Source organism: Oreochromis niloticus, linkage group LG7, assembly GCF_001858045.2.
Source record: "Oreochromis niloticus isolate F11D_XX linkage group LG7, O_niloticus_UMD_NMBU, whole genome shotgun sequence".
NCBI classification, from domain to species: Eukaryota; Metazoa; Chordata; class Actinopteri; order Cichliformes; family Cichlidae; genus Oreochromis; species Oreochromis niloticus.
Window position 1 is genome coordinate 16,161,439 of NC_031972.2, and position 24,635 is coordinate 16,186,073.

General features: G+C 42.3%; 1 protein-coding gene across 2 annotated transcripts in view; it reads right to left on the reverse strand.

Moving 5' to 3' along the window:
• The window catches only part of ntng2b (netrin g2b), a 72,311-nt gene extending 56,818 nt beyond the window's left edge, over nt 1-15,493 (reverse strand). The window contains exons 1-2 of one of the 2 annotated variants that reach the window (XM_005456186.4): nt 14,773-15,493; nt 12,625-13,383 (exon numbers count right to left, since the gene is read on the reverse strand). In XM_005456186.4, the coding sequence (XP_005456243.1) occupies nt 12,625-12,843 (219 nt within the window). In that variant the 5' untranslated portion in view covers nt 12,844-13,383; nt 14,773-15,493. Of the gene's footprint in view, nt 1-12,624; nt 13,384-14,671 lie in introns of both variants that reach the window. The other variant, XM_005456185.4, reaches the window with a different exon arrangement.
• Between the last annotated feature and the right edge of the window lie 9,142 nt (nt 15,494-24,635).

A 24,635-nucleotide genomic window follows, 5' to 3' on the forward strand; every position in this document is an offset into this window, starting at 1 on the left:
AGTGTGAAGGTCAAGAGGATCGTGCATCATCACTGTCTTTGCATAGACAGCAGAGTGCTGCTGCACTTTTAACTCCAGAGAATTGATCCTCCTCTTCTAGTGATGCCAAGACTTTCAAGTTGCTGCCCCTCTACACAACTAAAAGTCAACAGGATTAGTCACGCTGCTCACAGAGAGCTACAAGCCTCTTTACACCTGCAACGAGAAATGCTTCTGTAAGAATATCTCATGCATCTCATCTTCCCTTGATACCAGTAAGACAAATTCATCTTCCACTTGTTTAGGCTTGCAAATTCTGAAACACCCCCCAAAAAACAAAACATAACAAAAAAACCCCAACAAAAAACATCATTACTACTTTATATACGTGATACAGCACGGCTTTCTCGGCAGTATTATATTGACAAATGTAATCTTTGGCTGGATTATGTTCGGGATCAGGGTTGAGTGAATGAAGTGCTATATTTAGTGTATGTACTGCAGCACAGTCACAGAGAGGTGGGTACAGGGTGGGCCGCAGCTCCTGACAAGTGATTCCCATCTCTATGTAGATTTAGGCGACAAGGCTGTGCCTTCAGTTCATTTTGTATCAAGACGTTTATATATTAAACCAGACCACAGTCCTTTCCTAGCCCAAGTTCTGACTGTCTACACATAACAATAAAATATATCAGTGCTGTAGTCATTACACGCAGCTATTGTTCTGCGTGATCTGATATTCCAGTGAAAAACAAATAAAATAGCTTGGCTGTAATCATTTTAGTAACTTGCCAAATATGTTAGTTAGCAAAAAACATGGTGTGATAAATGTAATTTCTAGGAGCCTAAGTTAGCATCAACTAACCAACTTTTCAAATAAGTTTTATACATCTTTAATTCCACAGATGCTGGCTCGTCATATTAAAACCACTGCAGACGTTTCAGTGAAATTGATGCAGCTGACTGTTTTAAGCCAGTTGTCTGACATCCCCATCACCACCCAAGTAAAAATATTTACCTAAGGAAATCCCACAGATCCGCAGCCATCTCTCTTGGTGCTTAATTTGCCATGCTCAGCTCTCGTGCTGTTTGGATTGTTTTACATTCAGAAGGCTAACCATGCCCCCAAGATGCACTAATTAGACTGTTAGAGTTATGATTTTCTACAATATTTAGTCTAAGTCACTAATTGCATCAAAGGGGTCATATCTTTGTATTATTTGTCCAAGCATTCGCTCTATTGCCCTCATATACTGGCTTCTTTCATTACACGTCACTTCACATTTAGAGCAAGGTTTTATGTACCATGTCAAAAAGTATTGTCATAATTTCGTTGTGTTGGCATAATGACAATAAAGACTTTTAAATCATGAATCTTCAACTGTGTTTTCATCCTCCTCTCTGGTTCTCTCCACTCGTAGTAACTGATGGCAGTTCTACAGCTGATGTCATCCTTATTCTTTTATTTATTGGAAATCCGGCTGTCGTTCTGCGTTTTACCGCTGCGTGCTTAACAAGCTCTTGATGGACTAGAGAGTATAAATATCCCTCTTTTTTTCTTCCACCTCTACCGCCCCTGCCTCTCCGCTGCTTCCTCCCCTTTCTTCTTCTCTTTTTTCATCCTCCCTTATTATTTTTACTTTTAGCGCTTGTGCTGTTTCTAATTGTAGCGTTTAAGAATGCACCAGCTCAACTTGAAATGTCATTTGGTAAAATAATAGTAATTAGGCTGAAAATAACTACTACAGGGAGAAAAAAAACATGTTTAGTTAAATAATTAGTTTGAAGATTTTCAATTATTACACAGTAAAGATGGGCTGTTGTAAAGCAGACAAAGTTAGGTTTCATATCTACACCATATAGAAAATTCTTGAGCAAGGTACTGATTCTTTATCATTTGACCTGCAAGTGAGATCCCAAAACTGGTAGGTTTTTAAAAATTATTTCAAATGTTAAGTTGTTGGACAGGTTTTTATGTGAGTTGGCAAACTGTACAAGAGTGTCGGCGCAATAAATGCAAAGGCTCAATTACCTTAAATGACCTTTAGTGGTTTTTAGGTGAAATGGGGCCAATGAGAGAAGTTGTTGACAAAATGACCTCAGGGACCCAGAGGCAAAATATGGATTGAAATTAATAGAGTTGATCCACAGGGAGGCTTGAAAGACAAACTATAACCTTTTTAAAATTAATTTTGTATTTAGCCAGGACAGCCAAGCCAAAACAGAAGTGATATGTTATCTTTTATTTGTACCAGTTAGAAGTTTGGCTGCTGAGTCCAGCTGAGAGGTGATATAATTGTAGATTAATGCAGATTAATGTAGATTTAGAGCCAATACCAGCTCTAATTAAGTGATGCTTCTCAGTCGGTGAAAGCTGAGTTCGCTGATTTGATTAATAAAGGAACTTTCCATAGAAACACCAAGATTTTCAACCAGGAGCACCAGGTGTGTTTGTTATTTATAGAGTTTGATGGACCAAATTAAATAGTTTTGGTTTTGGTATCATTTAGTTGAAGGAGGGTCCGCAATTTGAGACAAAGACTTTTTTCACTGAGAAGATATTTTCAAGTGTGGCAAGTAGATAAAGTTCAGTATCATCCAGGTATAAGTGAATATATTATAAGTGAATATAATATAACTGCTAGAGCTGAAAGGTAACATGTATAATAAGAAGAGAAGAGGACCTGATTTAGATCCCTGGGGGTTGTCGCGTTTAGTGGAAGGTGGGGAAGAAGAACAGTTTCCTGCTTGGACGTGTAACATCACATATCATGAACGCTCAGAGCCTTAACAACCAATGAGATGTTTTAACAATATACCACAAGGATCTGCCATATTGTTTATTCTTATATTTTAATTAGACCAAAGGAAAGAAAGAAAAAACCCCTTTTCTCTTGATAATACCAATTTCTTGGCCCTAGCTAAAATTCATTGTGCACATATAATGTCTTGTGTGTTGTTAAAATAATGTCAAAATGTAATGAATTTATTTATGCAACTATAGTAATCATTTGATCAATTGAGATCTAATTACTTTTGGTGTAGCCATTTATCAAATTGTAGTCATGGCTGCATATTGAACTGAAAAAATGTATTAAACTATGTATGGAAGCCTTAATGTAGAGTAATGTAATGGTGCTGCTGCTTTAATTTAAACAAGGCTAAATTTGATCGCCTGATGATTTCACCACAAATTTGTGTTTCAACGATCAAACACTGACCCCCTGCAGGGTTTAAAGGTTGGTTGTATATAATTTGAAGTTTCATTCTTCGTGGACTTGGTGGAGTCGTCAGGGCGCTTGAACATCCTCAAGCTGACGCAGCTGCTAGCAAGCTTGACAGAGTTGGGTCTGAGGTGCAAACGTTTCATGGATATCTGAGTGTTTGTAATATATTGAGAATACAGATGGAGAGTAAGAGAAGCGGTCAGAGAAGCTCCTTTGTTTTATTTTCTTCCCCCGCTACTAAAAAGAAATCAAGCTCTCTACAGCCACCTTTCAGTTCCATAAAGATTTTGGGTGGAGTATCACATGAAACAGCAGTTTCTTCTTTCTGTGAAAGCAGTACTGCACAATATTGATGAACCTTGCAAGTGCGTATCACATGTCGCTGCTTCTTTGCATCTATTGCCAAGCCCTCTTGAATAAAGTCATTGGACTGCGCTACAGAAAAGTGAGCAGTCACTCAAGCTCACTCTAGTGGCCTGATAACAAAAGCAAAAGTTACAATCCTGCGAGGCTGAGATTATAAATCATCTGATTTATGGTGACAGTGCAGAGTGGGGAAAACTCCAAACATAAGCAAACGCTGAGCTGGTGCTGAGAGAAGCTGTATGGCACAAACGACACTGTGCGGGATCATAATGCATGTGAAGACACAGCAGTGGTATCTTTATACCAGAAACTGCAGATAATCTATCTCTCTGCTCACTGGAGCAACATAGCAGCATTGTTCCCCATCTGATAACCCAATTATCTCTCTTTGCACTGACTCAGATAGAGATCACTGTCAGCGCAAACACACTTAAGATGATCATCTACAACGCTCATAAACAACTGCAACCAGAAAAAGTAATTAGGATCAGATGAAGAGGGTTACAGCGAGCCTCGGAGTGAGAGTAGCAGCTCCGTGGTGGCCCAGCTGCTTCTGTGCCCTTCAATCCAGACCCGTCCACACACGTGTTTACACACACTCAAAGTAAGATTAGTACGCCTGTTGTTCTGAGGATGACCCTCGACCTACAAATCCTATTGAAAATGATCGCACTGTCACACTGTCCCAGATACAGCACATATAGGTTAGCTCCTGAAGTGTACCGGCGATAGCATTTCCTGTTTTCTCTGACACAGAAAGCATGTGAGTACCAGACAACATGAGGGAGTCATTACAGTATTTTACGGCAGCAGGTCGAAAGCGTTCGCCAACCTCCTCCGACCTCAGCCGGCCCTTTAGGATTAACTAGTCTGGAGGTGATATGTACTGTAATAAGCTGGAAGATTTTATCCCCCGTGAGAGACTTACATGAGGTTATGTTTAAGCCCTTTGTATGCCCGTGTCCTCCTTATTCCACCTTCTTATTCCCCAGCCAGGCTCAACATACATACATATATATATATATCACTATATTCCAGGATACACACACACAAACACCAGCAAACACAATCTTTTCCCTGACAGAAACACACAGACACACAGATCCCAGCCAAATGCTGCGGCAGGTGGCCCGCACTGCTAAGCCCCTCCAGCAATTATCCTCGCCGGGATCCCGTCTCCACGACAACAGCCGCCATGATGCCCCTGCCGTCAGTGGCTTTCTTGTTTTCACTCACAGGATGACAATGAGATCCTAAATGGTCATTAGAAATACCTCAAGTGCTAGAAATTTGGCTCATGCTACGGCTGTGAGCACAGATAGTTGCCTTGTTTTTGGACACATCTGGAGCGACGAAACAACTCTTGTTCTTTAAAGAAAAAGAAAAAGTCCACTTTCCATTCACAAAGAAGTATGCAGAAAATGTTCCTTTGCATGTCTGTCCCTTCCTTTGCTCTTATGACCAGTTGTGTTCCCAAGAAATATTTTCTGTTGCCACCTTTCTCTATCACGCTGTCTGCCTTATTTCTACCTCCACTTATAGAGGTTTCCACAATACATTGCTAGCGAGGGGAATAGAGGTACCGACCCTCACTCGGAGAACGCAATTTATTTTATTTTGGAGAAACATCAAATGAAATGGCCCTCCCCATTAAAAAGGGCACAGAGGGGAAGAGAAAGAGATATTGCTTTTTCACTTATAACGTAATCTTTTATTTTGTTGGAAGCTTTTCCATCATGCTGCAAGTTCTTGTTACCCTGGATGGGGACAGTACATCAGTGCGTGTGTGTGTGTGTTGCCAGCAAGCATACGTAACCGTGTATTTGTACATGTAAAGGATTACAAACCTTTTACTTTACCTGAAAAAGTGATTATCCGCTTGCTGGAAAATGTCTTGCTGGGTGCAAAACAGCAGTTGGCAAGTGTAAAAGTGTCTTAGGTGTGCGTTTGTGTGGGCGGGTGTTGTTTATGTCTGTGTGCGTCCGTGTGCGTGTATTCGTGTGTATGTGTGTGTGCAGGCAGGAAAAAGTAAATGTTTACTGTAGGCATGTGTGATTGTGCATGAGGAGGAGGAGGAGGAGAGAATAAGAAGGACCAAGCGGAGACACCACGCTGATCCGAAGCAGCAGCAGAGCTTGTCCTGTTCAAATTACGGCAGTTGAACCAGCACGAGTTTTATTAGCAACTTATCTTAGAATTCAGGCAGTGCTTATAGCAGATCCAAAATATCTGGCAGTGTTACTGTTGTCTCCAAGTGTAGCGATTAGATGGATTCAGGGTCCGTTGTAAAATCTAAACCAATGGTAGTTGAGATGTAGGTAAGGTAAGGCAGAAGAGATGAGATGTGAACTGTGCAACAGAGACCTTTATATCATTTTCTTTACCTTTCTGTATTTTTTAAATATTGCACTGGCAGTTTATCTCAAATGGAGTCTGCAAACACAGCTGAATTCACAGTTGACAATTTAAGAAAAGCATTAAAACTCATATAACAGAATCAGATATATCATGTCTAACTTGCCCACACTGACCGCTACGAGTTGAGAGTTGGAGCACCGGTTATGCTAATGGTGGCTAACCTCAAGTGGGGATGAGGGGTGGGATATAGAAGTGTGGTAAGCTTTTATGTCACACCTCCAAGTATTTTGTCATGACAGCTTTACAGTCTTTGGCCCACTGCAACTGACACTGACGGATCACTTGAGGTAGGTCCCCAGTTCTTTCTCGGATCCCTCTGAAGCTGCATGAAGTTTTATTTTAAAGGTGCAGTCAGTTGTTTGTAGATTTTGTTTAAAAGAAAAAGATAATATTGTACTTGTACTTGTATGCTTTGTTAGGAACTGAGACTTAATCCATTAAAAATACATTGTATTGTAGATGACGGGGCAAATAAACTACAGAGGCTGATATGGACAGCGCAATTCTGTCTAATTGGGTTTTATGTCATATGTAGTATGCCAAAAAGGGGAGGAAAATTTTAATTACACATTAAAATTAGACATGCGACCCTGCTGTTTCTGGACAGATGACAACGCGCCAACTAAACAACAACAGCTGGTTATAAGCTAACATTACGCCAGCTAACGTTAAGCTTGAGTGTCCTAAGAATCACTTTCACGCCAATGCACAGTTTGAATAATTTCTCATCTTTTATGAGAATTTGATCTCTAAGTGTCTGAGTCCAACAAAGTTTCATTAGCACAGCAAAAACAGCACCGCTTACCAGCATAACATTCAAGACATCCTCACCACCCACCTCAGTATCAACGTCATTGGAGAGTATTGGACTGCTTTCACAAAGTTTTACAGCCTTTTCCAGAGTAAATAGACATGGATGTTTTCACCCACGATATTGACAAGTAAACTTTGTGAGGTAAACAGCCTGACAGCCTACCCAGAATGCAAAAAACTCAGATCAAGTCTGAACTTACTTTGCTATCTCGGTTCTACAGATGAAAAGCAGCCAGTTTTTGAGAAGACTTGGGGGTAAAAACTGAAAATATAGCAAAGTATTTAATTGACACATATCTGCTTTTAAAATATAATGTATACAAAAATTGTTTTTTTTTACACAAACAGTAGTATAGTGACTGTATCTGTTATGGGATGGAATCAAAATAAAATGTTTTTTATCTCTCTTGGTTGCCCAAAATATGTTTGTCCTACAGCAGCCACCGTAGCTAGGATGATACAATTGAATTGAAATCTACTGACATCTAGTGGTCGGATTTTAAAAACTGTACCTTTAAGTCCTTTAAACTGACTTTTATACCTAATTTAAAGTTGGCTTATCTCTCCTTCTTCTTGTGCACATCTGCACTGCTTCCTCGTTGCTATATTTAAATCACTTCCTGGAACTCGTTGCTGTTGTTGATGTTATGTTTTTTAAAAAATTCATGGGGTCGTTCCTTGTGAAGTCAACCCCGAGAGTCAGACTGTCAACACTAATGCAGGCGTCTGACAGAGAACATTAGGCAGAAGCAACCTGAACTGCATGTGCCATCCTTCCATCAAATCTTTTAGGCAGCAGTAACATAAAGTTTGCTCACCACCTGTCCTATGTTCTGTGACTTGAGCCTCTTTCTGAAATGAAAGTCAAATTTAAGGTTAACCTTTTTGACACACTGGAGGACGTTCAGTGTATCACAGATGTGCAACTTGTGAGAACAGGACTTCCACTGAGTGATCTACAAATAGAAAACAGTGAACTGCAACCCAAGAAGACTGCCTTGAAGGGGACATCAGCCAGATTTAAGTAACATTTTAAAAGATTTTAAATCTTTTTGAGCAGAACTGTGGATCTTTTTCTTCTGCACACTTTTTGAACTGAGGAGCTGCACAAAGAGAAATAAATGTCAAACTCTGGTATTTGTAAGCCTGGGCGTCCTCATACTTTCAATCTTTGTTTTTCAAAACACTTTAGTCACTACTTTTCCCTTATAGAGTTTTTGGTAAACCAAGATGATCCGTGTCATGTTTTTCACAGCTTCACTGAAAACCTTAATCTGAAAACTTCTTATATGCACCTCAAATCATCCTGAAAGTTAGCACAGGAAGTATGCTCATGTGCAAGTGCGGGAAAGCGATGCAGGAGAGTGGAGGGTTGCTTTTGATTTTAAAGGTTTTTGGAAAGTTGACATCAAACTATTTTTTTTCAGGGGGGGGGGGGGGGGGGGGTGTTTTGCCTTAGTGTAAGAAAATGTGGATTGTAGTGAGAGCCGGGGGGCCAAAAACTCTTCAAATCAAAGGAAATCATACCAAGTACTTGTCAATAGGCCGTTCCAGGGGATATCTGAATTTCCTCTGTCTGTTCTGATAGATTCTGATACACTGAAGCGTTTGGAAAGCTGCAGGGTGCTGCATCCTTGCCCTTGTTTGAATTTTCTAACCCAGACTTTTAAATGATCCTCCTTACACTGTTGCCACTCAATCTCTTGTACACTGGACAGATACATGAACGCTTCTTGCATTCGTAGTAGTATCCCCACTCAACACATCCCTCAGTACTGAGCATTGCTCCTCTCCACACATCCTGATAGGTTAAACAAGGTGTTTTGCTAAGTTCACCTCAGACTGTCTAAGCCCTGCAGCCAATCCCTCTTAGTATCACCTCAGTCAGGGATAAATCTCACTTATAACTATCCTCCCGTTCTGCCAACACATCTAAACACTCTCTGATCACTTTCAACTGTGTCCTAATGGGGGAAGCAAGCCATGCCATTACATCACCGCACCCTCCCCCTCCTGCCTTGTTTGTATAGTCACACTCTGTCACTCTCTTTAGCTGTCCGTTCCCTTCTCTCTCTCTTTTCCCTTCGATAATTATGCCCCCGCGCTGTCAAAGCTGCTCATGCTGTGCCCAAATTCACCTCCAAGGGTGTATTATTAGGACAGTGGCCACCTGGGCTATCTTTCACCCCAGGGAGGCTGACTGACGATGGCCCACTGCTGGATGTGGGTGGCCCTTTTGCGCAGCCTTGAAGTCCCACTGCTGGGCAGGGCAAGCCAGCCGGGCCTGGCATGGCTACACTGGGCAGGGAGTATGAAGTATGGCCATAGGCCCAGTCTGGGATGCACTGATCCACGCTACCAGCTGCCATCTTCCTCCCCTTCCTGCATGCTCCCTTTCCGCTGCTGCGCGGCTTCTCTCTCTTATCATGTCTATTTTTAGAGCTGGCAGATTTCTACCTTCTAAAATGGGCAAATGTGTTTTGAAACAGGAAGGTGTGTGTGTCTGTGCACGCATGTTTTTTTTTTTTGTCTTTCTTAGACATACTACTGTGCACTGTTGGCCAACTCGTGCACGTTTCACGCAGCCCTGCTGGTTCCCGTTAACGTCACCGCGGCACTGTACATTCCAGTACACATGCACGCTACCCATTTGCATTCAGCTGCTCTCTGTTCTCCGCCCCGAGGGAGAGCGTTGATTGAAGGTTTTGGTTCAAAACCGAGAGACAAAATAACAAACAACAGCACGGTGAGACCTCTTTGAATGCTACATTGTTTTTTAATATATATATATCAACACCGTGTGCATTTAGTGTTGATTTCATCTTTCTGCTTAGCTAAGCTTGGATCATCATTACTTCTTCCTCATTATTACCTATCCACCAGTGCACCGTGCTGCCTCAAATCTCCTTAGACCATCGCCCCTCGACTGCAAGCTACAACTCCATAGCAGCCGCCGTACAGAGAAGCTACAAAGAAACTACTGAAGCTCCTAACACAGCACTAGTGACAGTAGCATCTTTGTCAAAGTGCTTGGAAGCCCGTCATGTTGAAAGAAGCCAACATGCTGGCCTGTTTGGCGGAGGAGAAAGGATGCTGCATTCCCAGGGAACAAGAGAGATAAATAGAGTAGAAAAAAATGCATCCCTGCAGAGATGGAGGGAGCAAAAAAAACTACTGTAAACCAATGTGAGCGGGAGGGGGTGGACGGAGCTACAGTATGCCTCCACATAAAAACCCCAAAAGTAAATTCTCCCCCAGTTTTTTTTTTCTACGACTGCTACGAGCTGTAGCAGTCTTAGAGTGAGAGAAGTGGAGGGGGGAAAAAATTATTTTGCATCTTCCGCAGTATGTCTGAAGTCTTATTAAGAGTGAGCAGCTCTGCGCTTTGGGTGATGCTTTTTCTTTTTCTTTATTTTTTTTCCAGAGTGCCCTGACTTTCTCTTGACTTGTGGGACTGCTGAATGAGTGAATGTAAATGTACACCAATTAGATAAGAAACTGGCTTTTCTGTAAAGCTGCCAAATCTGGAAGGGTGGGAGGGGAGGAAGAGGAAGAGGGGGGAGAAAAATATAGCACTTGCTTGAAAATAAATGATCTGTATCCTAATATCACTTGACCAATACCTGTTTGGCATGTGCAGCAGAAAGAAGCACAATATGATATCCCCGTGTTGGTGCTGTTCCTGGATTATTAAAACTAAGGTTCAACATTGCAAGCGACCAATCACACTGTTGAGATGTCATAGTTTTGTGACATGGAAACACCATCACACCAGACCCTAACCCTAACCCCTTAACTATAGCCCTGTAACCCTAACCACGATCGCATCCTGACCTCCAACCCTAACCCTAACCGCCCCCTTTTTTTTTATGTTTTCCTGAGTGGACTTAGACTGGGGTTTTTTCCACATCGCAAACCTATGTGAACGCTCTCTTGCAGTGAGAAACTGGACCAAACATTCATTTTGATGATTCAGGAACAACACCAACACAAAGATATCAGATACACCCAGAAAAACAGAGAGGAGACGTACTAGTTTTCTTCCTGCTAAGGATGGAGTAATTCTCGTGGGGGGGGCGGAGTGCAGGTGCTCAGTGATTCTGTAGCGAATATGAACAGATTTCATGGGTCATTACAAATCAGAATGAGGACTTAAAGTGATGACAAGAATATAGTCACAGTACAGAATTAAACCCGCTGTTCTGACATCCCTTGCTTCTTAAGTAAACTTTTATCTGACAGCTTCCCCGCTCACTAAATCCCCACCTAATGCACTTAGAAGGGAGAGCTGCTTCTAAATCCCCCCACAACCACCAACGACCTGAGAAGAACCAGAACTTTCTGCTCTGAAGACCCGATCCGATGTGAAACTGCTGACTAAGGCCAGACTCCTTCCTGTCCCGCCCTCCATTCCTCTTTCTCTTTCTGTCTCATCTACCAAGCAACACCACTCTGGATCCCCGAGAACGAGAGACGCTGGCCAGTCCTTGTAAGGAAGCCCATTAAGGCGTCCATCAATATTTCATCATTGCTCACTCAGAAACATAGTTATAGAAGTTTCCAGGCTGAGGCCATTAGGGGGCAGACGTCAATACGTTATGGCAGCGAGCAGTTCTCCTGACTTCTCTCTTTCCCCCGCCACACTCTTTCCACTAGCTATGTCCATCTCCCCTCTCAGGATAAGTCACATGAGAGGCTTCTCTCAAGACAACAGTGGTTTCCGCTGTTAAACAAATCATTAACCATTAGGTATCCGAAAACCACAGTATCCTCTGCCGCTCCTGTCAAATGACCCCTCCACCCCCCAAATGCCAGCCTATGTGGGAGGAAGGGAGGCAGACAAGAGTGGAGGGCTGTTTGCAAAATCGGTCTTAACAAGTAACAAGTCTCCAGTCACTCAGAATATAAACACCTAATTAACAGCATGACATGATTTTATAATGTGTTGTCGGCCGACCAACGCTCTGCAGAGACACTTGTTGTGAGATTGACTCAGGGCTGTTGAGACGGGTCTGGCACCCCCGGTACTGGCCCTACCAGTGAGTGGACACTCAGCGACAGCAGGGCTGATCATCAAGAGGGTGAACTTGTCTCACACACGCACTCAACACACACACACACACACACACACACACATACACATATACATACACGTGCTGAGAGTCAAATCATGAGTCAAACCTCAGATATAAAACTTTCCACGGAAGAGGCGGGAGGAAGCTTAATTTCATTCTTACGATTTTATAACCCTTATTTCTAATTATTACACCTACATTAGTTGGGAGTAGCCTCCAGGCTAAAGTGTGTTAAATACTGCTGTAGCAGACATTTTAACGAGTTTTCCTGCAGCTCACCCTTTAGTGTCCTTGGAACTAAAAGGTCCCAGTGTATGCATTTTACCACAGGAAATGCGAGCCCCTCTAGAAGCCCTAAATTAAACCGGACACCGGGCTGGCAAGTCCATACTAATGTAAACAACACCTCTAGGTCAGTCCCCAGTCATTGCACTTGTGTCGTTCCTTTCGGGTCCCTGTGGCTTTTACAGTGTGAATCCTGCTCTGACCTTAGTTAGAAATGTCTGTTATTACTCTTTTACGCCTCAGCCCTGTGAGCTTGTGATTTCCAAACTAATAGTTTCAACTTTTATTTCAACACTTTTAGATGCATTTCATTCAAGACCAAGGCTTCTGTGCATGTGGCCCATGTGTTTCTGGTCACTATTTTTTTTACCACTTTCAAACATTATTATTACCATATCCTACATTTAAAAGTCATTAATAAAAGTGCAACATATACGATACAAGCCCTGACATGGACTCACCAGAGTGCAGAACCTCTCCGGTGGCCTTCCACATGTGATTCCAGGCGGATCCACCTTGATCCGCATAAAGTCTTTCATGGACCTAGGTTTTGGCTGGCAGGCGTAATGCTCCCACACTGAGCCCTCGTCCGTGCTCACCAGGGATTTGCACAGTTCGTACTGGCCCAGAGTGGAGGCCAAGCAGCGCAGCAGCAGCAGTAACACAGCCTGAAGGAGCATGGCAGGCTGGGGGGGTATTTGGAGAGGGGTCCGGCACAGGGTGAGGGGGCCACGGAGCTCAGAGGACAGGTTACGAGCATGGAGCGATAATCATAGGGAACGAGTGCACATCCCTACCACCATACTGCTGTGTTTGGAATGGAGAGGTCAGGGTAAATTGACACCACCTGCCTCCAGGTTTATTAATTCCCCAAAATGAAACACTGAATCGGCAACTTTCTCTCAGCGTTTCTCGTCAGTTATTGGCAGCCCCAAAGAGGAAAGGAAAGCAGGACACTTCACCGTTTTGATGGCTGATTTCCTGAGGAAGATGGGCAGTGGGCGTGGGGGTGGATAATGTTACGGAGAGGAGTCTCGGCATGCACTCTAACCATAGTGTTGCAGGGAGTTGGGTGGGAGATGTTTGCGCGGATCCATGTCTCACAGAGCGGTGTCCTTCAGGGAAACGGCGGAGCTAGTTGGAGAGGATGGAGGAGAAGTTGATGCGTCTCCAGATGTATCCATTGGACATTTCAGATTTGTTGAGCTCTTCCGATTGTCCTGGAGGTGAAATGGGTGGCAGAAATAATAGGTTAATAGCTGTGTCCGCATTTTTTCGCATTCTTAATTTCACTGCAAATAAATATATACACGTGGCATTTGACAGAGCTGTGCTCGATAAAACTTAAGTGCCCCTCTTCATAATGTCATTTTTATAGTAACGTTGAGCTTTTAATTCGCGGTGTCAGATTAAAAATGCAACAAATTCCACTGATTTACTCTGGAAAACATCACAACTGCCCCCAAACTATGAAAACATTTAAAGTGGATATATACCACGAACAGTTACAAGGAGTTTGTTTTACATACAGCACGAATATCTGAGTGTTAAAATAAAAGAAAGAAAAGAAAAAAACCGCCACACCGCGTGGATAACCTTATGCGTAAAAACACGTGCTGCTGCCGGGTGCCGCCTGTGCGTGTGTGTTTGTGTGTGTGTGCAAGAGTTGTTTTTGCTCCAATACCGGCGACACAGAGTGGACTATACAGATGGTAATAACTGCAGTGCAAGAAATATCCGTCGGCAAGATGTATTTAATAGCCCCATATAATCTGTTTACTTTATGACCCGGCAAATGGTGCAAAAAATAAAGAATGACTTATTCACAGTCTGGTTCAAGAATGTTCTTCAGCGAAGTGCCATTTCATTTATACTTCATCAACCTCGGGCCTATCCAAAATTCAGCTTTGCTTCAGCACATCAGTAACTGGTGTGATAATAAAGTTCCGGAGAAACAAACTGCTAATTGAGTTATTCGCAAACTAATATTATTTTTATTAATTATGTTTCCACTTTAAGCCGAGTAAATGAATAGCTACTCATGATGATTTTCCCCCCTTTTTTGCAGCGTGGACTCACTGCTTATAATCCGCCCGTCATCCCACACCAAAGGAAGCCTGGTGCTTAAACAGCCTATCCCATGCACACCCGGTGACTTACTTCACTTGTCAAGTGAAGTCGCCAAAGCTGTTTCCCGGCCCGGCACTGGCAGTCTCGCAGGGGTGTGTCAGTTTCTACAGTAGTGCATCCTTCCGTGGAGCATCACTCCAATTTTACATATATATGTATGTGTGCGGGCTATAATGCACGCTCAAGAATGAATGCATCAGCGCGTTTGTCTAAAGCAGAATGAATTATGCTGCCAGTCCCCCCCGAACATCCTGAAGTGCTCCGGATATTGTGGAGGCTACAACTCATCAGCAGCTCTCCGGTGCTTGTCTGACTTCGCAGAGCTTTCGCAACAAACGCATCCCGCTGTGAAATGCTTTAATCAGATAAAACACTTACTTCTGACATGCATCTGTCGGGCAGGTCAGCACTTTGCTCGGAGTGCGTGCACGTCCCCCCCCCGTTTGGCCAAAAAAAAAAAAAAAAAAGATCCCCTTTACCATCCAGTGTACTCGTCCCCCGCCGCGGTCCTCACTGTACTCCCGTTATCAGCCGGCTCACTGTTTGTTTGGTTTCTTTTTCTGTTTTATTTCTTTTTTTCCTTTTTTTGCCGTCCGACGGATACTTTTTGATCACAGCGTAGATGGCTGCGCACGGCAGATCGGTGTCCTAGATCTGGAAACGGCTGCGAAAACAGGACTGAAATCCAGCGTCAAGGAGTATCAAAAGTATAAAATATTGAGTTTGTGAAAAAAAGGCTTGTGCCCGCCCTCCTTCCCCTCCTCTCCACTTCCTTTTCCCACTTTTACAAAGCTCGGGTTTACCCGGGATGCTCAAGGGCAGAAAGAAAGAGAGGAGGAAAAAAAGGCTTTATGGAAAATATCGCCCTCCCTCCTCTCTCTCTCTCTCCCTCTCTCTCTCTCCCTGTCTCTCCCTCGGTTAATGCCTGGGCTAAATCCTTTTACCATCACTTTCAATCACTATCTGAGCTTTTATCTGCTCCAGCCCTGCTGCCTGAACCGGGGCGGTGCAACTTCTCCTATCCGCTCCAGCTCCAAACTGTTCCCCGTCAGGTCTGATCAGCACTCCGCTCGGCTTTAAAGGAGCAGCCGGAGAGAGGGGTGGGGGTCCCGGTGTTACCGTAGCCTTTACCTCCGACCTTATCCGTCCAGATTTGTGAAGATAACGTCATCTATTCTTCTGCCCGCGCTGTTTATCAGTTTATTCAAAAGAATCCCCCGATTCCCTTCAAAAATAGATATTCCTGCGGTACTCCTGACGGGACTTGTAGTGCCGGAGAACGCTGTGACCCTATCCCACTTTGTTGAATTATTTATCATAATTCCTGAACCGCAAAATCGCCTTAAATTTACTTGTGAGGTTCAGTAACAGTAATTTTAATTTTAATTTTTTGCAAAGATATTAGGATGACTTTTTCATGTGTCTGCAGTAACTGCAGCATGTGGTGCCTGTGTGCACTGCATCGAAGTACTTTGATAAACGTGAGGTACATGTAGTTAGTTTCCTTTTACACTGCTCCGTGTGTGTGTGTGTGTGTGTGCGTGTGCAGTGATGTGTAGTGCTTTTGTCCTGTCCATGGTCCTACTGTGAAACAGACTCTTTAACTTTTCAAGCAGTGAATGTTTTTTTTGACTCAAGGTTGTGTGACTTTCACCTGATGTATGCTGTTAGATTTCCCACTCTTCAGTAACCCGTGGACTTGAAGCATTATCAATGATAAGGAATAATTCAAGTTATTCCAGGTGTCCCCAACCTCAAAGGGTCACTATAGTTAATCAACAGTATAGAAAAAAAACACATCAGTACAGAAACTAAACTAATCCAGTTCTCATAATCATAACTCTGCACCCACTTTCACAGCATGCCATCCATTAAAGGAGCAATATGTGTTTTTTCTTCAAAGCAGTTTAAAAGATTTGAAAGTTGACTAAAAAAACATCATCAGAATGTGAAAAACAACTATGATGCTACACTAATTATCAAAAGTATTTGCTTGTTTGCCTTCCCACACATATGAACTTGTGTGACATCCCATTCTTAATCCATAGTGTTTAATATTGTGACGGCTAAACCCTTTGCAGCTATAACAGCTTGAAATCTTCTGTGAGGGGTTTCCACAATATTTAGGAGTGTTTATGGGAATTTTTGACCATTCCTCAAGAAGCATATTTGTGAGGTCAAACACTGATGTTGGATGAGAAGCCCTGGCTTGAAGTCTCTGCTCTAATCATCACAAAGGCGTTTTATCAGGTTGCGGTCAGGACTTTTTTTTGTCGTTGACCTAATTTTGATTGAGCTTCTCTTATTAAAAACTTGTTATTCCTAGGTTACAAAATCTGTCATCTTCAGGGTTAGACATAAACAACTTGCTTATCAGTGAAAACGATAATCAGCTTTTCCTATTAGCGCTGATTGCCAAGCTCAGAATATTTATATCTTGGCAAGATGTGAAAGTTCAAGAGTGGTCACACCCAGCATCAGTAGTTTATTTATTTCTTATTCAAGGGGGTTTACAGGTCAGAAACACTCTGACCGTGGATAGCAGAAGTGCAACCAAAAGCCTCTGACTTTAAGAAAGTTCAAACTGGACTGGGAGATTAGGCCAAAAAATGTCAAGAGCAGTGAAACTTGGGGAGTTGGTGTGTAACAGAGGCAAATACTGCGATGTGACATATTCAGATCTCAAACAGAGACACTGCTGTTGGGACAGGTTTGCTGTGGTGCCATTTTTAGCTCGCATAGCATTTCTCAATATTTTACACAGCACAGCAGTGCCAAACTTAGCAAAACAGAACCCTCCACTAAGGTGATTTAGCGACCTTTCTTTGGTCTTATTCCACTCAGAGTATTGTTTGAGAGATCAGGATGTACCTCATAATTCATTCTAACATCAGCAAACGGTTTATTTAGCATAAGTCTAAAGGTCCGTGCACCTGGAAACCACAAATATCAACAGGATATCATGATATAATGTGTCAGATCCACACATTTTAAAGTTCTCATGTGATGCATTGGGGGTAACGCCATACAATAATCACTTGTTAGAGTACTCAGGTTACTTTTTTGTTCTTTGTTAATTATGCACTTTATTATTATTAACATTACTATTGTTTAGAAACTATACTTAAAAACTATACTTAAAAATCTTACTGTCCTGCTTCTGAAGCATTATTCCTTGGCAGGTACCTACATACAACTGTCAGGCAAGCAGAAACCTCCAGGGCTGCAAAATGAGAGCCCACCCAGAAGTGCCAAAAACTGTAGTTCCTCTAGTGGACACTTGGGGCTAGCTCTAAAAGTTAGTCAGTCCCCATAGACCCCATGATAAAATGCCCAACTTTCAAGCATTTAAAGCTTGTTTACCAGATACTAAAATGTTCTTGGCCTTAATGGATAAGTCCCCAACCTTCATGACAACTCCTCAGGGGGCGAGAAGTTGTCATGCGCCAGTATTCTTTCACCTGAATGCCGGATTTTGGGAAGTAGCAGATGAAATCCACTTATTGGAGCAACCAGTATATTTATGTTTTTGGTGTCTTTTCAAGCATTTAAATTGAATTTCTGACAAATATCATTGCTTGCTTTACACAAAAGTTTGTGCATTTAGTTTTGGTGGGTGAAATTCTAGTGTTTTATTAGTCTGTTTACTTGCACGGATGCAGCTTGCTAACAGAGCTTGCTAGCCTCCAAAAAACAATAATTTCTGACTGAAAAAAGGCAACACTGTGACAGCCAAAACGCTAAACTAAACACTACATTGAGCCTTGAAAATGTAGATTCCTAAACTAATGGGTTTAGGGTCTACGTCACAGTGGCTAAACATCCTTTTTTTTAAAAAATCTGTCTTCCTTTATGTCAGTGCACTTGTGTAGCTCAGTTTGGGGAGACGGCAGAATAAACAGCCTTTATGTCATGGAAGGATTAGCATCATTTTGAGTTTGTGGATGTAAAGAACAACAACAATAACAGTGAAATGTAATTGGTGCCAACTACTGGTGGTCCACCCTGTGCAAAATAATCATTTTAACTGATGAGCGAAAAGATTTTTTTAAGTGTCCGTTTTTGCTTTTCCCCTGCAGTTGTTATGCAAAAAGATAACTGTGATTAACCCAAGTTGTCTGTCCTGTTCTTTTATCATTTTAACAAATTAAATGGTATGCAAAAAGCTTGTGGTTAGTTGGGGTTCAATTCAATTCAATTCAATTCAATTCAATTCAATTCAATTCAATTTAATATACGTAGCACCGAATCACAACAGTAGTCACCTCAAGGCACTTTAATGTGCCATTCATGCAGATTATTTGCAAAGAAATGACTCCAAAAGCAGAAAAAATACCCTCAATATTGCTTACTAGGGAAAGCAGTGGTTGTTAACCAAAACATGGTCACAGTTACTGCTGTTGCATGCTACAAACCTGTAATCTTGTTCTCTTTTAATTGTTGCTTAAAAGATGGGAACAGGTCTGCGATCACTCACAGTCAGCTACTGTCTTTAAAGAGACTGCATCGAAATGGACATAAAATAGCAATAAAAAAAAGGAATCAGTCTTTCATAAGTCTGCTGTCAGTTTGAGACTGAATGAGGTCAAGTTGGCAATTGCATGAATTCTGTTTGTGGTAATACGGCAATGAACTGTGATAAATCAGCAAAATCTGTTGCCACGTGTTGTGAATCTGTTGCCATCTAGACAGAAATTTATATTTAGTACTTACATTCAGAGTTCAGCTGGACCATCATAGATCCGACAAAGAAATTCGGCACCCTATATAGAAATATTAATAGAATATAACCAGCTGGAAACTAGTTGAGTCAAGTCCTCAACTGCAAAGAGACAGACAAGTTGTGCTCATCCGCTCAGACTGACTCCGATTATTTGCACTGTACTGGCGATTTGTCTGCATTTATACATTAGAAATAAATTAGACAGCAATTATTTGCAAATATTTTCCAATCAGTCTGAGAGCTGGACCGTGACTGGTTGGAGACTGGTTGCCTCCCTCCCGGTGACCTGCGCAATCACCGTGTTGCAATTGGTTGCTGAATGCAAAAAGAAAAATTAAAGGCATTTGCCAGGCAACCATCTTTTCCTAGTCGCAAGGAGGTTGCTGTCCTATTTTTACACGAGTGTGACTAAGCCGTAACACACAAAATGACTTGGTGTGTCATTCGTGTGCCAGTTCATGACACCAACCTGCATAAGTAACACTGTCCTGGTGCCAAAATACAAGAACAGATGTGTAATCAGTTCATACTGGGCCAGAACACTAATTCACACTTAAGAGGTGAACAACAAACATTTGTGATTACATAATTCACACCTCCGGTCACATTTTAGGGCAAACAGAAGTAGAAAGAGGCCAGAAGACGCAGGAGGTGGGAGAGAGAAAGAGATGTACAATTGAAAGGAAATTATGAACCTCTGTACGAAACGCCGGCAGTAAACCCAGGAGAGGATCAATACTTTGTCCTTGCCAGGCCTTCCCTCTCTTTTCGTGTCTTTGAGATGAGCTTTAACCCTTTTTTTTTTAACTCCCAGAGCATTTTAGAGGCAAAGACCATTTTTCTCACTAGTTTAAGCAGGGCCAAGCTGAAAGACAAATCCCTCCTTCTGCAATCAATAGGGCATCTCAAATATGGCATTCACCGTTATAACAGGCTATCGATAGAGAAAAAACATAGACCTTTAATCGACACTGCACTATAAGAGAAGAAAAAAGGCCCCGCTCAATTTGTCAAACAGCTTCGGAGTCAAAGATGAAAGACGAACTGTGTAGCATTTGTCAGAGGCTGCGAAAAACTATGTAGCAGCCTATATTTCACTTTCGGGATTAGACTTCCAAAGGTCATCAGATTTTTACTAGTTAGAATTTGAAACTTTGAGCAACTGACCCTCCTACTTTTTCTTCCTCTCCTCTGTTTTCCTGGTGTGACTGATTTGAAGCCAGAGTTCATCACTGATTCAGCGATGGCCAGAGCGCGTCAGCCGTGCTTGAAATGTGACTTAGCGTGAATATGCTCCAAACATTTATTTCACAAACGGATGCAGATTACGGGTGTAGGCAGTGAAGCCGGTCAGGCTGCTGACGTCATTTACCGCTTATCGCTTCTAACAGAAATCCTAATCATGTTTTTAGCCATTTTCGACATGTACATATAATTTTTTTTCCCCACTTTTCTTAATTCACTTGAATGGGCATCAATAATCTGATCGAAATGTCAACCCTCAATGTGATGAATGACTGATATTGTATTTTGGAATTCAATTATGTCTACCTAAATAGGAGCATCAATAACAATAGCACAGGCTGTCCTGGCTAATAGACTCGCACACATAACAGCATGTAGCACAGCAAGCGACGCTGCCATATTCATTTCCTGCAGCAATGTTAGTCGCATGACCACGCAGTGTTCAAAGGGGTGCTGCTGACATGACATGCCATCCTTTAAAAAAAAAAAAAAGCACACTTAATCCGCAATTGGTTTGGATTGAAATCTGCTGTGTGAACCGCACAAATGAATGGTGTCAAATCAGACAGCGAGACTCTCCTCCATCCTCTGTTTCTATTTTGTGTCTCCCCAACTTTCTCTACACTCTCCCAGTCTTTCACTCTCACTCCCTCCATATTTGTGTTTTGGCAGAGGATAGGGCTGTGAGAGTAGCCTAGCTGGCAGACCTTGATAAAATATACACCCTTGATCGTGGCAGCCTGTGGAGTTTGGAAAAGGTTCAGGAAAGGCCTCATCTCTCTCTCTGTCGCTCTCCCTCTCTCTCTGTAAAAACCTGCTTGTGCAGGAGTCACATTTTTGCATCCTTGGCAAACTTTAGCAAAGCCCCTAGTCAGTTTTCGGTCCCTTTGCTACAGGTGCATAAACTCAAGCACCTAACTATGCAGTCTGCTTTTACATCCATTCATGAAAGAATGGCTCGTTCTAAAGTGCTCACTGATTTCGAGTGTGGTGCTGTAATAAAAAGCTAACAATCAGACAGCTTGTCTCTTTACACCTAGATGTTCCATGATCAGCTCTAAGTGGTATTATTGTAAAGTAGGAGTATTTAGGAACCATAGCAACGCAGACCTCGTTAAGTTACAGAGTGTGGTTGCCAAACCGGCCAAACCTCCTCTGACATTAACATCAGTACAAACAGTGTGAGCCGCAAGCTTCATGCCATGGGTTTCCATAGCCAAGCAGCTCCTGTTGGTGAAGGCAGCCCAGTGCTCATGTTCATCTTCTTGCATTAGGTTAGTTCAGCTGGCTAATGTCTTATAAGATATATAACTACATAACTTATAAGAAGATATTTAAAATAATTAGCACACAGGGACAAACAGTGATAAGAATATAGATGGTTTTTCCCTTAAAGAGACAGTTCACCTCCCAATCACATCCATGTATTTTGTTTTTTTTTTTATTGATTACTGAGTTTTTGTCACTGCTTTGATTTTGGTGATGTTCTTTCTTGTGTTTATAATGTTATTATTTTTCCTAGTATTCCCAGTGTTTCCAAGCTTTTGTCTGCCTCTGTTTTGTTAGTACCCCTGTCTTCCTTGTTTCAACTTCCTGTTTTAAGTGGATAATTGCTTTTCCTTATGCGTTTCCTGTCTTTGTATGCCCTCTGATTCCCTGATTTGCCTTTTCCACCTGTGCCTTGAGCCCACCTGTATTGTTTGTACAGTCAGTCCGCTGTGTCTTGTTTTGGTTTGAGTTTGGGTCTAACACATTGACTGTTTGCCTTCTCCTGGATATAATCTACCACTCTACACAGCCAAATGTTTAACTAACTGTCTTTTTTGACATTTTTATAAATACTGTTGATTGTTTTGTTCTTCTTTCATGTGTTGTTTAAAAGTTTAGATGGATGTACTTCATGGCATTTTCACCACTGAGTCCCCATATGTTCTGTCAGACTACAAAACACCTGTCACTATGAACATATGACGTTCTTCGAGGAAAAAAAAACAAAAAACAAAAAAAACCAGATGGGCCTTCCAGACAATGAATGAAGACATACACACACAAGCATGCACACTTGTGTCGCTCACACACAGACACACACATACACATGCACACACACCAATCATGGTCTCCTAGCAACTCCTAGTTAGTGGTCCTACCTTGGGGAAAGATGCTCTTTTCACTTACATCTGGTGTTTGCCCACCAGGGAAACCAGATATAACCTTGGAGTGACCCTGAAATGTATTTCACATCATTCCCAGAAACCACCATATACCGAGTTACTATTAAAGAGGTATCAGCACTACATCTACCTTTTTGTAGTATAGCTTTATTTTATTTTTTTACTCCTGACATAAACAGTTGTAGATGTAACCCTCTGTGTAATTCAGTCCTAGGAAGTCTGATGAGAGGTAGCGCTTAAAGATCCAAATGAAGCGCTGCGACACACATGGGCGCACGTCTTTCTACATCACACATCTTCTCTTTGCAACAAGCAATGACAAGGTGCTGTGTCTGAGATTAACAGCATTTGTGGAGGGCCCGGTTGGTGTCCTGTCCCACACTGGGCCGACAGCAGACACATTCTGCTGTAGTGTGTGTTTGGATTTGTGTGTGGAAGGACCTGGTCACTGTCTATTTTTATGTTTTTTGTGTGCATGCAGCATTACAGGGGTGTTAAAGCTGTATCCGTCTGTGAGATGCACTGCATTTGTGCATTTGTGCAGGTGCTTTACAGTGAGTGGCCTCTTTTCCGCTCGTCAGCTGCAGCTTGACTGAACCTCCTCCGAGCTCCCATATGATCCAGTGATCGATGAGAACTTCTGGAGGTGCCTTTCACACACTCCGCGCTCCACTCTTCAACACCGCAAGTGTCTGTCGCCACTCAAGGTTACAGTTACAAAGACGACCTCTCTGTCACCTTTTTTACTCACTGGATTATTCGATTAGTCATTCACGTCCTCGTTCCTCCTTACTCACTTGTTTGCTCGCCTATCTGTCAACAAGGCGACCTCAACAAATGTAAAGGTGTACTGGCTCCTGCCAGGATTTTGCCCTGCTGGTAAATCTCACTGACATGACCAAAGCAGACACTCAAGCAGTGCTCACGTACTCGCTCGCACTTTAGGTAAATGGCTGATCTCATTGTTTACTGACTCAGTCACACACTGCTGAGCTTGCCTTGTTGCTGTCATTCTCATGGCACTCCTCAATGGATTTGGGTTTCACATATATGAGTGGAAAAGGACACTTTCTTCCTGAAGATTTCAAGCGGGGTCAATCATGCTTTTTATATTTTATTATATATGCTGTTACAGTGGTTGTCATGCCTATTAAACATGGCCAAAGGTTCAAATAACAGAGTCAGCATATGCACAAGTAATCCCAAAACTCAGACTGCTCTAAATGTTCTGTTTAGGCAGTTTTTTTCTGCTCTTCACTCTGGATGATGACAACGAAAGGGGATACTCCTAATATGGTTATGCAGCCCTCTTGGCAGGAGGCAGGCTACACCTCGGACAGGTTGCCAGTCTGTCGCAGGGCTAACAAATACGGACAGACACACACTCAAACCTATGGTCAATTTAGAATCACCAATTATGCTAAGGCCATGCCTGTCCTTTAACTGTGGGAGGAAGCCACAGTACCTGGAGAGAATTCATGGAGACACAGGGAGAGCATGCAAACTCCACACAGACTGGATTCAAACCCAGGACCTCATTGCTGTGAGGCAAGAACTAAGCACCTAACCACCATGCCACCTGATTAAAACACTTTAGATCTGAAAATGACATAAGCTCATCTGATCAAAGGGCTGCTATTACTCCTACAGTAAGAATATTATAAAACTTACATGCAATGATCATCTAATGAGTCCATCCATCCATTAGTTCCCTCCAACCAGCCAACCAGCCATTTTTTTCCGTCTATTTATTTCCGGGTCATGGGGGCACTGGGACCTATCTCAGCTCCACCCAAACTGTACACAAGGTCAAGGTCAGGGTAACATTTATGGACTGTGTGGCAAATGAGCTACTATGTCATTGACGTTCTTGTTGTATATTGATCTGCTGCAAGGGATCTACTGATACACAACACTATGTCCCGTATGTAACGCAAGTGTGTTCAAGGTGCTTTAAAAAGTATTTTACTTTGAGTTGAGCGCATCACAAAAGACACAAAAATCAAAGTTCATCAGTCTTTTGCACAGTCATGCATGGCTACAGGAAGTGGGGTGCAGAGGGTGCTGCGGCACCCCCTACTGACAAGGTGTAGCAAAACATGTCAGGAAAATTAAATTAAAAACTGGGGGTGGCAGCTTACAGTAGCAACCTTCAAATACTGATAAAGAAGATGTAAGAATCAAAGGTGCAGTCATTAAAATA